Source organism: Aquarana catesbeiana, linkage group LG02, assembly GCF_042186555.1.
Source record: "Aquarana catesbeiana isolate 2022-GZ linkage group LG02, ASM4218655v1, whole genome shotgun sequence".
In the NCBI taxonomy this organism is placed as follows: Eukaryota; Metazoa; Chordata; class Amphibia; order Anura; family Ranidae; genus Aquarana; species Aquarana catesbeiana.
Window position 1 is genome coordinate 456291528 of NC_133325.1, and position 16866 is coordinate 456308393.

At 44.1% G+C, this 16866-nt stretch overlaps 1 protein-coding gene across 2 annotated transcripts in view; it reads right to left on the reverse strand.

Moving 5' to 3' along the window:
* Positions 1-3008: 3008 nt before the first annotated feature.
* The window catches only part of STK40 (serine/threonine kinase 40), a 75799-nt gene continuing 61941 nt past the window's right edge, over positions 3009-16866 (reverse strand). For both annotated transcript variants that reach the window (XM_073615627.1, XM_073615626.1), the window contains 3 exons: positions 14087-14206; positions 5602-5683; positions 3009-4391 (listed from right to left, as the gene is read on the reverse strand). In XM_073615627.1, the coding sequence (XP_073471728.1) occupies positions 4146-4391; positions 5602-5683; positions 14087-14206 (448 nt within the window). In that variant the 3' untranslated portion in view covers positions 3009-4145. The remainder of the gene's footprint in view (positions 4392-5601; positions 5684-14086; positions 14207-16866) is intronic.

Consider the following 16866-nt stretch of genomic DNA (forward strand, 5'->3'; position numbering starts at 1 on the left):
TATGTGATGCTGGGATTAGTATATGGCAGTAATCAGGACACACTGACAGACTATACTATTAGGCCTCGTTCACACAGGGTGCAATCAATGCATATGCCATGCAAGGGCCATGTTTACCAGCACAGGAATGCACAAGCGTTGCATGCATCCCCGTGTAGGCAGTCCCATCGATGTCTATTGGGACACAGCCATTGCTCCCAATCTGACATCTGTGCGGGTATGTGTCCCTGAACTCACCCTGCGTTCAGGCCTTACAGCCGCCGTGTCCTAATAGATATAAATGGGACTGCCTGTATGGAGATGCATGAACACCTGTGCAGGTAAACAGCCCTCACATGGGGGTAGGCACTGATACACCCATGTGAGCTTGGCCTTATGGTGACACTTGCAGTTGGGAGTGGTTGAGCTGCATTTTTGAGCTGCATTTTTACTGCCTCGCAATCACTACCCCTTAACCTGGGAAGGTAGCGACCAGGGGTTTAAACTTGTCATGGTGTCACACTTGGCAAGCAATACCCATCTTTTGTACCAATGCTGAAAATGGAGATGAATATGAAGATTTGTTTCACAATCACAAACTTCCCCTTTAACACACTTGTTACTGTGTAACATACTGTATATGTGTTTTAAACACACTTGACGGCCTGAACAGGGCCTTTATTGCGCTATATGAAATCATAGGGGGTTATTTACCAAACGTACATCCACTTTGCACTACAAGTGCAAAGTGCTCTTGGAAGTGTAGTCGCTGTAAATCTGAGGGGTAGATCTGAAATGAGAGGAAGCTCTGCTGATTTTATTATCCAATTATGTGCAAGCTAAAATGCTGTTTATTTTTCCTTGCATGTCCCCCTCGGATCTACAGCGACTGCACTTCCAAGTGCACTTTCAGTGCAATTTCAAGTGCACTTTGCACTTGTAGTGTTAATCGGATTTGCCTTTAGTAAATAACCCCCTATATTTTTTATTTTTGTTTAGGCAAAAAATTTGTTGTTAATTAGTCTTGGACAGAATGAAGGGGAAATAAAAATGTCATAGTGAGAAGGGGGGGAGGGGAACCCAACAACACACACAACCCTTTGTCTTGTCATCCACTAAAAGTCAAACATTCGTAACCCTCTAAATTCTTAAAGCAGGGGTCGGCACCCGGCCTGCCACTGCTAGATGCCTGGCCCGTCAGTGCCCGTGATTAATTCATGGGCACCCGGCCTGTGGACATTTTCGCTGCTATTCTCTTCATTGGAGAGCAGCGGTATCACAGGGATGGATAGAGGTGGGAACTGCTGGAGTTAACTTTTTACATTACACAGCAGGTGATTGGTTGCTAGGATCGCCCGGCAACCAATCACCAGCCTGTTAATGTGAAAAGTTAACCAGCAGTTCCTGCCCCCATCCAGCCCTGTGATCTCTGCTCGCTGTACACCTGCTTACACCTGTGTAAGGTAGAAGGAGAGTTCTACCTACACAGTATGTGTGGACACTGCTTTGAGGGGACAGGGACCCCTCCTCACCCCTGGGGACAGGGACCCCATCTCCAGACCATGCTGGCTGGCGCCAGCCACCCTTGGGTGTCAGGATGGGGGAGGGGGCAGTAAAATCCAAATCCCCAGCCACATGCTCCCTCAGGGTGAACTCGCTTTGTATTAGTGAAGCACCTTAAAGTGGGGTAAACCTGTACTGTTTTTATTACTATGTTAGAATTACTATTACATTTATTAGCTGGTGAATGCGACCCTCCATGCATTCACATACATTGAATCTGGCCCTTAAGTGGAAAAAGGTTGCTGACCCCTGTCTTAAAGGGCAAGTTCACCTTGTGTAACATGTAACAAATCTACTAGCCCCCGAAGTCACAGGCAGCGGGTGATCATCTGCCCCGGCTGTCGTTCTCTGCTCTGCCTGCCCTGCAACATCCCTCATTCACAACATTCTGTGAATAGAAGACTACAAGGTCCGGCTGCCTTGTGGCTGTCAGTTTGTAGTTCTCAATGAACTACCATTGCGCTGTGGTAGTTCATTGATGCCTCCAGTTAGTGTGTAACTGCTTGGCCGTATGATGTATAGCCAAACCGCTTACACAGTCTGCAAGTTCCCTGCATTGCACCCACAATCTGCTGATTGTGGGTGCAATGCTTTCCAGGCTTCCAGTAAAAAAAAAAATTATAATGAAATGCAAATTTTTTTACCTGCAAAAAAGATAAGTAAACCGGTCACAAAAGCAGTACATAGGCCGCCACTGATGGCGGTGTCTCCGTCTCAAAATTATAATTGCTTGGATGTAAAGGCTGACCGTTTGGTTTAAAAGGGGTTGTAAAGGTAAAATTTTTTTTTTTTTTTAAATAACAAACATGTTATACTTACCTTCACTGTGCAGCTCGTTCTGCACAGAGTGGCCCCGAACCTGGTCTTCTGGGGTCCCTCGGCGGCTGTTTCAGCTCCTCCCCGCAAGCATTAACCACCTTAATGCGAGCTCCCTCGCATGGTGGTTAGTGCTTGCGGGCGCGCTCCCGTGATACAGCCGGCGGCTATAGCCACTCACTGTATCACTCGGCCCCGCCCCCCAGCGCGCCGCGTCATTGGATGTGATTGACAGCAGCGCGAGCCAATGGCTGCGCTGCTTCCAATCCATCCACTGTAGCCAATCAGCGGCCAGGGTGAGCGGAGGAATAGATGTCGGGAACGAGAAGCTGACTTTCGAGGCGTCAGGTAAGTAAAACGGGGGGGCTGGGGGCGGCGGTATTGTCAGAAGTTTTTTCACCTTAATGCATAGAATGCATTAAGGTGAAAAAATTTTTACCTTTACAACCCCTTTAAGTAATGGCTGTCACTCTTTTTAAGACAGGTTTGTTTTAGGTTTAGGTCTCATTTAGGGTTCTTAAATCTAATGCTAAAGATTGCCTAGAGTTTGAACCCAGCTAGTCTCATAAAAGCTGTGTAGGTGAAAAAATAAATTACAAACCATGCAATTTGCTCAATTAAACAAGTCAAAAAGATAACTGTAACAGCACTTTATAAAAACAGAAAAATGCACACTGGCCTTTATTTAATAATATGGTGCAAACAGCAATGATGTGCATAACACCTAACAACCAAATCAGATTTCAGCACTTTAGCCAATGCAGTGAAAGATCTGATTTGCCATTATACGTCACCGCGTACTGGTTTTTACCCTGCCAAATAAAAAGGGAATATATTTATATATACAGATATTCAGAGGCATATTTTTTTTAATGAATCATCGAAATTCCATGTCACAGTGTAACACAGTGAGAACACACCATTCCGTGCTTTGAAAAAGGAACCTCAGGATATTTTTTTCAGACTAAAAAAATAACACATTCTAATAAATAGGCAATATTGAGATCATACGGAGGGGGGGGGGACCCAAAAAAATTAAAACACATACAAGTCAGATGACAGGAGAGGATGTGGATGTTATAAGCCTGATGGTTATAACACAGCTTATTCTTTCTACATGGATATTGCAATCCAGCGGATATTCAATATCAAATATATATCTCTATATAAGGATATATATTATTTATATATATATATTTATATATGTACACAATATCTAGACTGTCACCCCAGCAGTAAAATAGGGGACAAACTATGAACAAATGGCAAATAAAAGACAAATCTGTTCCACAGCAGACTCCTTCTAAATGCTGTATGTTTCCACTCTGTGGAACTTGCTACAAAAGAGAGGTAGATTTAATGTCTATGTATAGATCTATATATATATATATATGTATATATTTTCTTAAAAAAAAAAAGCTGATAGCTAAAGAAAAAAATTGTAGGAGATAGGGGATAAAAAAAACAACAAAACAAAGTATTTAATGCTGCCGTGCCTTGCGTGCATTGTCTGCAGCCTAATGGCATCTGAAATTTACACCCTGCTTGAAAATAAATGCTACATTAGCTTGTATTCATTGTGCTGGAAGTGTATTGCTATAGGATAACTGGAAGGGGCGTCAGGGCTTATGTGCAATATTTTTTTTTTAGACAGAATCATAGTACAGGAAAAGAAAGGTGAGCGAGGCAAAGTAGAAGTCTAGCACCATGTAAACCTTTCACAGCTGAGGGAGATTCTCCACCTGATGTTTTCAAAGGGACAATGAAGCATCTAGGGCTTAATGGAGTTAGTGGGAATTGGGAAGAGTCAGGTGTGGTGGAGGAAGGTATCGCTGGGCCAAAATTGCAGCGTCCAAAGGGCTCACTGGCTGAGCATCATATCCCAATCTTCTAATTGGTGGGAAATTGCCAAAGTGGCGTTTTTGAGGGAAATTCTTGGCTTCATGGATTGTGTTTTTCTCCTCTGCAAGAAGAAGCTGTTGCCGCATGTAGTTTTCAAACTCATACTGAGAGGATTCTTCTGTCACTTTAGCCTACAAAAATAAAAATATGTCAGATAGTAGAGAAAAACCTGCACTCAATCTCAAGCCAAACTACAGTGGAGGAAATGAATTGGATTTAAAGTTAAAAGCGACTGTCCGCTTTAAAAAAAAAAAAAAAAAATCCAGACTAAAGTTACCTGCAATAGAACCACTAACAGTAGCTCGTTTTCTGCCTCCATCCTGTCGATAGATCAACTTGGGTACATTTAGCCTGCCCATACATGGTTTGAATCTTGGCTGGTCCCTGCTAAGCCAGCTGAGATTTAAACCATCTAAGGCCGGCTTAGTGGTCTTTTATTACATGTGTTTCCACTTTTGCAGCCAAACTGGGATAACACCTACTATAATCGGTTACATCTTCCCATTAACAGAACTAAAAAAAAAAAAAAAATAAATAAAAATTGCAGCTCAACTTTAAGTGCTTTTTACCTGCCTTAAAAGTTTTTGTGATCTCCCTGCTTTGTAACCTTTAGGAGGGGAGTTGTGAAGTAATGTCTAACAGTTTGCCCCGTTTTGAATCCTAACAAAGGATAAACATTTAGAAACCCCCCTCTGCATTGTATGTTAATGTGGGATAGTGTGGGGACAAAGAAACTTGAGACTAATGTCTAGAAATTCTTATCAGCCATGACATTGCCTAAAAAGCTAAAAAAGATATTTATACACGGGCATCTGACACACCTAGGGTTGAACCTTAAAGCTTATTTCCAGCTTTTGCAGTCAAATTTCAGAAAACCCTACTATGTTTTTTCTGTATTCCTTTTTACATGGCATATGTTAAATAAATAAAATAAAGACTAACATATGCCATGTGAAAAGGAATACAAAAAAAAAAAAAAAACAAAACAAAAAAAAACGAAAAAAAAAAAAAAAAAACATAGTAGGGTTTTCTGAAATTTGTGCGTAAAAGCTGGAAATAAGCTTTAAGGTTCAACCATAGGTGTGTCAGATGCCTGTACGCCATACACTGTGGTGCAACTCTGACCCCCTACATCACTATAGGACACAATAGATGAAGGTCAGAAAAACAGAGCACGGTGAGGGACACTAAGAGGTTCAGAATGCCGAAGACACTGAAGCCTGCAACGCTGGAGAGGAGAGTATACCAAGTTTTCCTCTTCCAGGGAACTTTAACCTGGATATGTTTTAAGCTGAAAGGGTCACTTTAAAACAGAGAACACAATTTTGGAACAGTCCTTACCTCCTGCAAATTCTCCGGACTTGTCACATGATCAATGTCGGGAACAACCTGCAGCGGGCCACTTAACGAGGACATTGATTGCCTACAAACAGGAAATGCTTAGATTTATTTATTTTATTTCAGGTACTTATATAGCGCCGTCAATTTACGCAGCGCTTTACATATATATATTATACATTCACATCAGTCCCTATACCCTCAAGGAGCTTACAATCTAAGGTCCCTAACTCACATTCATACCTATACTAGGGTCAATTTAGACAGGATCCAATTAACCTACCAGCATGTCTTTTGGAGTGTGGGAGGAAACCGGAGTACCCGGAGGAAACCCACGCAGACACAGGGAGAACATGCAAACTCCAGGCAGGTAGTGTCGTGGTCGGGATTCGAACCAGCGACCCTTCTTACTGCTAGGTGAGAGTGCTACCCACTGCACCACTGTGCCGCCCTAGCTTAGATATTTTAGATACAAGTTATGCCCTGCTTTTACAAGATAACAATAAGAAAAATAGGATTTTTACATCATACTTGCCTGTAAAATCCTTTTCTTTGAGTACATCATGGGACACAGAGTTAGGCTAATATTTATTACCTGCTGGGTTATACTCTATCATCAGGTGAATGGACACTGGTAGACCAAAGGTCTTTAGATAGGAAGTGATCCCCTATATAACCCCTCCCATACTGGAAGTACTTTAGTTTTGTAGTAAGCACTAAATCCTCAAAAAAGAGGGGAGGGATCTCTGTATCCCATGATGTACTCAAAGAAAAGGATTTTACAGACAAATATGACGTAAAAATCCTAATTTTCTTTTTCATACATCATGGGACACAGAGTCAGGCTAATATTCATTACCTGCTGGGACGTCCCAGAGCAATAGCCTTGAGGGGAGGGAGACACCCTGCCAAACAATAGCCATCAGAACTTATATACGGCAGCCCGTAGTACACTGCGGCCAAAAGCCGAATCCTCGGCTGCTCGAAACATCCACTTGATAAAATTTTGTGAACGTATGCACTGAAGACCAGGTAGCAGCCTCACAATTCTGAGCCACAGATACCTGATGGCCGAAAAGCCCAGGAGGTTCCTACACCCCTGGTAGAATGAGCTCTCATCCTAAAGGGAGGAGCTTTAGGTTTAAGACCGTAGGTCTGAATGACCAATTGATGGACCCAATTGGCAATGGAAGCTTTGGAAGCTGCCTGCCCCTTCTTGGGTGCTTTTGATAAACCTTGACTGCCAAGACAACGTCCAAAGAATGCAGTCATCGCTGTTCCGCTGAACGAGGCTGAGAGGGAAAAAAAAAAAAGGCAAAATAATGTCCCGATTTAAATGAAAGGCCGACACCACCTTTGGCAAAAAGGGATGGAACAGGTCGTAACACGACTGTCACGGTGAAGGATCAAGTACGGTTCCCTGCATGAAAGGGCTATCAACTCTGACACCCTTCTAGCCGAGGTGATAGTCATTAGGAAGGATAGCTTTCGTGACAGCATGTCTAATGGAATTTCCCTAATAGGTTCAAATGGTTGTTTCTGTAACACAGACAGCACCAAGTTCAAGTCCCAAGGACACATAGGTGACCTAATGGGGGGAAGCAAGCAAGTTGCCCCTTGCATAAAGGTTTGGATCAGTGAATGGGAGGCTAAAGGCCTTTGGAAGAATACTGATAGGGCCGAAACCTGACCTCTGATTGTACTCAAAGCCAATTTGATTTCCACAGCTAACTGTAGAAAAGAGAGAATTCTCCCAATCACATATTTCCGAGGATACCATTTTCTGGCTTCACACCAAGAAATGCAAGTCTTCCATAAGTCTTCCTAGTGACAGCTTTTCTAGCATTCACTATAGTAGACACCACTGGTCCCGAGATGCCTTGGTCCTTTAACACCCTGGCTTCAATAGCCATGCCGTCAAATTTAGAGACTGTAAATTGGGGTGGAATATAGGACCTCGAGACAGTAGATCGGGGCGACGTGGAAGCGTCCATGGTCCGTCTATTGTTCGCCTCACAATCTCTAGGAACCAGGGCCTTCTGGGTCAGGCTGGTGCAACCAGAATGACTGGAACCCCCTCTCTCTGAATCCTGCGCAACAAATGTGGAAGGAGAGGGATCGGAGGGAAAGCATAAACCAGGGAGTACTGGCTCCATGGGACCATCAGAGCATCTGTTCCAATTGCCAGAGGATCTCTTGTTCGAGACACAAACTGCTGTAGCTTGTTGTTGAACCTGGATGCCAGCAGGTTGACCTCTGGCCTTCCCCAATGTTGGCAAATTTCCTGGAACACCTCTGGGTGTAGGGACCCTTCCCCCGGGCAGATCTGCTGTCGGCTGAGATAATCTGCTGTCCAGTTCTCTACTCCCGGGATATGGACTGCCGATATCATTGGTATATGTCCCTCTGTCCAGGGCTAGTATGTAGTTCACCTCCTTCAGAGCTGAACAACTCCTGGTACCGCCTTGGTGGTTTATATAGGCCACTGCTGTGGCATTGTCGGACTGAACCCTGATGGGGCAGGCCTGAAGCTCCACCTTCCAGGACCGCAGGGCCAGACGTACTGCCCGTAATTCTAGGATGTTGATGGGCAGGGTCTGCTCTGACCCTGACTGTTTCCCCTGAGCTGTGAGCCCATCTAGGGTCACTCCCCAGCCTGAAAGACGGGCATCTGTAGTCAGTACTCTCCAAGTTACCGGGAGAAAGGATTTTCCCTTTCGCAGGTTCTGATCCTGCAACCACCAGTTTAGGCTTAAGCATGCCTGAGGAGATAAGCATATTGAATAATCCCAGGGCTTTTCTTCCTCTGTTCCAAGCCAACAAGATGTCTTGTTGTAAAGGCCTGGAATGGAACTGGGCATAGGGCACTGGCTCAAAGGAGGATACCATCCTCCATAAAAGACTCATACAGAGCCGAATAGAGGGTTGTCTGGTGCCCCTTACTGACGCACATAATCCTTCAGGGCACAGATCCTTATGGGTGGCAAGAATACTCTTGCTTGGACCGGGTTTAGAATCAGACCTAAATATCTTAGGACTTTGAGCTGGTCTCCAGGCTGACTTTTTGGTATTTATGATCCAGCCTAAGCTTTTCAAATACCTCACTGTATATATTATGCTCCGTTCTAGAGCCTGTACTGAGTGATCTCTGAGCAGGAGGTCATCCAGATACCCGAGCACCAGGATCCCTTGGGCCCTTAAAAAACCCAGTACTGGTGCTAGGACCTTTGTGAACACCCAGGGAGCTGTAGCAAGCCCAAAGGGTAGAGCCACAAACAAAGTGACGTTCCTCTACTGCAAAACGTAGGAACCTCTAATGAGGCTGAAAGATAGGTACGTGTAGGTACGCTTCCTTTATATCTATGGAGCCTAAAAAGTCTCCCCTCTGGAGTGAGGTTACTACTGAGTGGACAGACTCCATCCAAAAGGACTGTATCAATAGATACTTGTTCAGGGACCTTAGGTCCAAAATGAGCCTCGTGTCCCTGTTTGGTTTCTGAACCATAAACAGGTTTGAGTAAAACCCTATGCCTTTTTCGAATACAGGAACCTCTACAATCACTCCTTTATGCACTAGATGATGTAGTGTCTGAAAACAATACGTTTCTTTTTGGAGGATCCGAGGGAACGCTGGATCTTAGAAACCTCTGAGGGTGAACCCCCAGTAACTCTAGCTTGTAACCACGAGATATAATTGAGGTGACCCACTCGACCTGAATTGTTGTTTTCCAAATGTCCGCAAAGTGCAGCAGCCCCCCCCACCCAATGGGGTGGGGGGTCCCCTTAAAAGGAGGGCTTGGTGCTGGGTTTAGAAGAATTTTGGACCCAGTGCCTTTTCTGGCCCTAGCGCCCTGTTGGCGGCGGAACAGCTCAGACGCTGAGACATTTGAGGAAGCAGTCCCTGGGTTTTTAAACAAGGGACATTTGGTGCTTTTCTTCACAGGAAGTAGAGAACTCTTCCCTCCGGAAATCTTTTGGATATATTTGTGATCACCGAATAAACGTTCCCCATGAAAACGGGAAACCTGCCAATAACTTTTGCAAGGAAGCTCAGCTGACCAGTTCTTAAGCCATAAAAAAGTCTGCGCATATGTACAGACAAAAAAGAGCCAGACGAGAAACCTGCTGTATTGAATCCTTTAAAGCATCAACAGCAAAACACAGCGCTCAAGGAATATCAGTCTAAAGCTGGCCATACACTATACAATTTTCCTGTTCAACTTTCCTTTAGATTTACCAAAACCATATAATATGAGGTCAAACCTAAACCCTTTCAATTTGTATGCAATCAGACAGGCCCTTGCACTACATAGTTGAAGATAAATCTAAAGGAAATTGAATCAGAAAATTGTATAGTGTATGGCCAGCCTTACTTTCAAGCAGATCATCCTCCTGGTTAGGCCTATCCGGCCGTTTGACCTGATCCTTTATGGACTGGCAAATACCAATTGCTGCAACAGCTGGCTGAATAGCTGAACTGGCCAAAGAAAAGGAAGCCTTTAATAATAACTCCAATTTCGTGTCAACAGGGTCTTTCAAGCCCTGTGCGTTATCTACCGGACAAGTTAAGTTCTTGTTTAAGGAAGAGACTGCTACGTCTAGCATGCTCCATTTTTTAACAAACTTTTCATCCATGGGATATAAAAAGCGAAAGAAAACCTTTTAGGAGGCAAAAAAGTCCTGTCAGGATGTTCCCAATCAGCATACACTGCCTGCTCCAACAGGGGGTGTAGCAGGAAAGTCTGTGCGACCTGAAAAGGTCTCAGAGATCCCAGAGGACCAGGGGGGCTCAGTCACCTCTACAAGAGGCAACTTAAAGGCAGAACAAATTATTTTGGTCAGAGTCAGGTTTAAAAGCCTCTGCGACTGAGAGGCAGACATCGACTGGATATCTTCTTGTCCAGATTGCTCAGAAGCAGACTCATCTGCCGGGCACTCGATCGAATCCTGAGCTTTCAGCTCTTCCCCATCCTCAACCCATTCCTGCTCTATACTAGGAGACTCTGGGGAGGGGGATCTGTCACGCTTCCTGCCACCCTGTGGGATGGAGGCAATAATGCCGGCAATCCTGTGCTTTAACTCGGCTAGGGCTGAGGACAGTTCATCCTTCATGATAAAGGGTGAAGCAGCAGTGTTGACTGTTGGCACAACACCAGATAGGCACAGCGGCTCAGATTGCCCAGGAGCCTCTGGTCTTTCAGGGGATAAAATTAGGTTCATCAGGAACTACTGATGACATTGGTGTGCCCTTCCCTATGGTGTTAGTTCCACTCCTCTTTTTGGAAGACATTCAATGCCGCAAACAAAGACTACTTGGGTATAGTTAAAACACCTCAGAAGGAAGACCCTTTAATAGGGCTCACCAAGCCCCTATGCAACAATCCTGCTAAGCACCTTTAGCCTGCCAAGCAACACCTGGTGACTAATGTGACCCGGGTAAGGAAAAATGAACCACTGCAAGTGTCTGTTCAGTGCCTGATCTGTGTCCCACAGCTGCCTTCTGGAAGCACCACATGCTTGGCCCGCACAGCTTAAATAAGCTGGGTGTGCGCCAGAACATTCTATGTTCTAGACGAGCAGGCGTGACTGTATTCGCGTACGTCGCAAATCTTTGTGTGCCCAGATAAAGGCTATGGTGCATGTGCCATGGCCGCCAAACAAGCAAACTGCTGAGCCCAGTGGCGTTCTTGCGAACGCACGTGCGCCATATGGTGAACCAAGGTGAAATGGTGAGGTATCATACAGGTAAAAAACAGCCAGGCACAAGCAAAAAAAGGTACACTTTGCAAACACCCACAGCTAGCCCAGAACTCCCCTGTATGGTCACTGCACACAGGTGACCAGCCCTTAGCTAGCTTGACTGATTGTTACAATCAATAGGACACCCCACAATAATAAAATAAAGGGGTTTCACTTACCCATCCAGGTGCAGGGCCACTTAGAAGCTAAGAGCCCAATTTTCACCCTTCACAATGGGGTTCCTGTCACTTGGACCTTCAAGGACTGTGTACCCTTTCATGTTTAGGGTCCACTCCCTTGGACCTGTACAGCACCCTGCAGGAAATGCTTTAGCTCTGTAGTGTCCAGGATTTCCACTCTGCAGGGTCCAGCGCCCAGAGGCCACGTTACAGGCAAAACCTTGCAAGATCTTGAGTCTTATTTGTGAGGCTCGGGTACCCTTTATCTAAGCATAAAAGCCTGTGTCAAATGGATCCAATTGGTAAACCCCTTGATTCATTCTTGGAACCGTTTGTGGGACTAGAGACCTGGAGCTCAGAGAGCTCAAACTAACCGTGCCATCCACCTTGCAGGCACTGGTAAAAAAGTAAAGTACTTCCTGTATGGGAGGGGTTATATAGGGGATCACTTCCTGTCTGAAGACCTTTGGTCTACCAGTGTCCATTCACCTAATGATGGAGTATAATCCAGCAGGTAATGAATATATTAGCCTCTGTGTCCCATGATGTATGAAAACGAAAAGGAGGTTGTCACAAGTAGAAACATGTGCAATATCTACATTTTGATTGAGAAACTTTTTTTTTTGTTATAATAAGGAAGGGGGACGATAAAAATCAGAGTTTGTAAAAATTAGTCCAGCTTAGCCAACGGCAGTCTCTTGCAGGGGTTTCAGCCGCAAACACTAACCCACCCAGGTGTCCCCCCCTCCCACACAATCTCCTTCCCCTCGCCTATCAGTTATGCTGTGCACAGGGAGAAGCTTCAGCCTGGGAAATGCAATAAGCTGATGTCATGTGCAATGGAGAGTTTCAAAAGGGAGTTACCTTAGAGTAATACTAAAGTCTAATTTATTTTTCTTCAAAAATAAACATATTAAACTTACCTGCTCTGTGCAGTTGGTTTTGCAGAGCAGCCCAGATACTCTTCTTGGGTCACTTGCCGGCTCTCTTGCCCCTCCCTGCTGTCAAGTGCCCCGATAGCAAGCAGCTTGCTATCGGGGCACCTGTCCCCTCTCACTCCCGATTGGCTGACTTTGACAGCAGCGGGAGCCAAATGGCGCCACTGCTGTGTCACAGCCAATCAGGAGGGAGAATTCCGGACAGCCGAGGCACTCGTGCACATCGCTGGACCGAGATGGGGCTCAGGTAAACATTAGGGGGGCTGCTGCACACAGAATGCATTAAGATAAAAACCTTCTACCTTTACAACTCCTTTAATTTCCAAAATCTGCAACCTCCAGTAACTGCTGTTCTGTAAAAGTTGTACACACACTTTCTGATACAGCAGCTACTGATGGGTGGAAAACGGTGTAGGTGATAAAATACCTCTACAGAGGAAAGTGAAACTTCTGTACCAAAATTTAAGAGCTGAAGATTAGCATATTTCATTGAAAAGATAGACAGGAGTGGAAAAGGACCATTTGGCAACCCAAAATAAATTCTGTGTATGTACTATGTCTGGAGTTTGGTGCCCCTCTCTTGCCACTACTCTCTTTTTGCTCTGAAACAACTTGCGTCTGGGGGCGAACAGCTGTTCTAACTTGCTCCATTTATAATCACATCCTAATACTGGTGGACAGCTGTGGTGCTTTTCAGCCTTTCATTGCTTTGTACGGGGCCAAACAGCTGTAACGCCGAGAAAACAAGGTCACCTCTCCCCCCCCCCTCCCTCTCGGCAATCATCTGGGACACATCACAGGTCCCAGATGATTGCCCGGCCAGTCACAGTGCGCAGCGTGGCTCATGCATGGCGCCCACAGTGACAATGCCTGCTCCGCACAGAGGAGGGGGAGAGGAGTGGGGCTTCAGTCGCCCAAATTGCTGGACCGTGGGACAGGTGACTGTCCGATTAATAAAAGTCAGCAGCTACACTTTTTGTAGCTGCTGACTTTTATATGGGTGGAACTCCGCTTTAATTCTCCGTGTTAAGTGATGCTTGGCATCATTTAAAGTGGTATTAATCCCAAAAATATATTTATTATATTGCAGCTTACCAAATTCTTGGATGTGATGGCTGCATTACTTTGCTATTTTAGGCATGCTTTCCTTTTTTTCCCCACCAAATGATCTGGCCAGCAAGTCGGTTTTTCAACAGAAAAAGCTTTTCAGTTACAGTGATGAAAAACAACATTTCGTGCTTACAAAGCCCAGCTTTTATTTGTGCATACCTCTATTCAAAAATTGACAAAACAGTGTGCCGTAACTGCTTAAAAAGTGTTAGCTTGAGTTCGGCTTCAATGTGTTAATGTATTTAAATCTGCTAGTACATTGAACACATAGCAAGGCTGCTGTCCAAAAAGGTGCCCCTGTGTTCATTCATCCAGATAACCAGGTGAAAAACAGAAAAAGCCTAAAAAATAAAAAATGCAGCCACCATATCTAAAAAGATTATTACACTGCAATATATTACATTTTTGGGGTTTAATACCGCTTTAAGAGTGTAATAAGTCTCACAAACCAGAGACATAGCAAATTAAATTGAAAAATATGGGACCATTTATTTTAAAAATCCAATAAAATCAGCAACTTACCATGAAGAAATGATTCCTCCAAGAGACTCCAGAACCTCAGATGCAGTCAGGCGCTGCTGAGGATCCAAAACCAGCAACTTTCTTATTAGACAAACTGTATTCTCCGATACTCTGCCATCCCTGTATTAAAAAAGAAGAAAAATGTTAAGCCGGAGTAGAGTTAAGAACATCTGCAAACAGTAGGAGACTGTTAGCCATGTTGCAGGTGATCCAGACAGGTGGTACATCAAAAGCCATAAATAGGGAAAAGACAGAGGAACCTATCCAGCGGAAGTCAGCTGCGACTTACTTAATAAGCCAATTTTTACAGATTTGTAACCCACTTAAAAAAGCAGTCTGCAATCATTGCATTAAAACAAAACTAGCATTAACTTTTGAATCACTTATTTTTTTCCCCTCTACACAACACCCAAATACATCAAGCTTCCATCTGCATGCCAAAAAAGGAAACTTTAATTTGCCTTCAAATTCTGTATGTTGCGAGTGCAATTCGGGGAACAGGCTTGATATTCAGACTCTTGGTTATAGGCAGATACTTTCAGGTGACTGGACACTGGCAAAGCTTTTGGGAGGACATGACCTCCCCCAATAACAGGGATGGCGAACCTTGGCACCCCAGATGTTTTGGAAGTACATTTCCCACGATGCTCATGCTCTGCAGTGTAGTTGAGCATCATGGGAAATGTAGGTCCAAAACATCTGGGGTGCCAAGGTTCGCCATCACTGCCCTATAACAACCCTACCACACTCCTGAGTCCTCAGTTTTGTAGCAAGCAATGCAGAGTAAATCAAGGAAAGAAGGGAGGGTGGAGGGTGTGTTCTTAACTCCAAGATATGGAATTTACAGGCAAGTCAAAATTCCTTTATCCTAACTCAGAGTACAGAACACAGGTCAGACCCTGGGAAGTCCCCAAGCAACGAATGAGAAAAACGGGCAACAAGTCAAATAGAACTGTGCCAATATGCCCAATAATAAGGGGGTTAAGACACCCAACTTCAGAGTGCAGCAAGAATCTTGTGCCCAAAAGCTGCCACTGCAGAAGATTGACATACACACAACCAATCCATATTCATATTGGGGTTTCAGACATTGTTGTCCCTGCTAGTGCACATTTTTACATTTTTAGTTTCTATCTTCAATACCCATTTAGTATAGTACCTCCTTAGCATATATATTGAGACCATTTTCCTGTCTATATTGATAGTACCAGGGAGGTACTTTGTATTGGGAGGGGCCAGGTTTTCCTCTGGGAAATGAGGGGACTAATTGAGGGTGTTTCTTTTCCATGGGAGATCATGATCTGTTTGGATGGAGAATCACCACTCACCTTTGCAAACACTAGGTATTTTTTCTGTCTCTGGTGGCAAGCTTCCTGGCTTACATTACACACATGGGTCTATTTTTGTGCTCAATCAGTACCAACATTGGAGTGTTAGACTTTGTTTCCCCTGTTATTGCATATTTACATTTTTTGTTTTCATTTTTAAAACACACATTTAGTATAGTACCTCCTGCACATACATAATAATCTTCCTTTTTATCCTCTCCCCCATTTTTTCAAGTTGGTTTAGTATTTTGATATTTTTTCACCACAGCCATGATCTCTCGTGCCACCTCATTGGTTTTCCTATTGGGCGTCTTGGTTCCCTTCCACTACTTCCGTGCCAGACACTGAGCAGCGGTCACCATTTAGCGATGCTAGGTTTTATCAAGTTCCAAGTGGCTTTGTAACCCCCTATTTAGAACATCCATATGTAGGGTGGTGGCACCTCCCGCCTTTTTAGGGAGTGCTTTAATATAATTTATGTATTTTTTTTTTTTAGTATAGGGTTCTGTTGTTGGAGGCACCCACTCCTGAAGAAGTGAGTTTGCGAAACGCATCAAGTTACAGATGCATTCCACTCATATTGCAATCATCTTGGTTGTGTAAAGCATGTGATTGAAAATATACCAGCTTGATGTACATTATATATTGTTACGTGTAACCCGTTTTTTATGTGTATTTTATACATGTGTCCAATCCTTTTACATTAAATTGACATTTTATGACTTGTATTATACCTCATTTAAAGTCCCATGGCCAAATATTGGTTGTGTGTATGTTATATATGGGGATGGAGGCATGATACATTAGGCACCTGCTCACAGTTTTTTTTTTTTTTTTTATCTGCAGAAGATTGATGTCCACCTGGTAGAACTTTGAAAAGGAATGAACAGAAGACAGAGCAAGCATGTAATCGTGCAGGAGGAGCGGCTTCCTTCAGAGTGTAAGCTTTTGCAATGAATCTAGTGATAGTGGATGTCAAAGCAGTCTGACCCTTGTGAAGTCCTGGGGGTAGTAGGATGAATACGGAGGCCTTTTTTTCCGATAGAAACCATAGCTTTGAGGTAGACTCTGATGTCGGAGTATGTCCAGTAAGTGAAGAGCCATTCTTAATCACTCTGAGCTCCAGGATGTTGAGGGGAAAGCTTGGCTTCCTCTGGTGACAATGTTCCCTGAACCATGAGGGATTGGAACACTCCTCCCTAGCCTGAAAGCCTGGCATTTGTTGGTTAAATGACTAAAAAGGACATCCACATAAGTGGAGAGAAGGAGCATGCATGTTCTATGCCAATGAGGTTATGTTGGAAAGGTCTCAAATTAAATTGCGCAAATGGGACAGCCCTGAAGGAGGTCACCATGAAGCTCAGAACTCAGAATATCAAAAAAGATGCGTCTCTATAATAGAGGTGCGCATCTTCACTTGCCTAACGATTCGATTCGATTACGATTATCAGG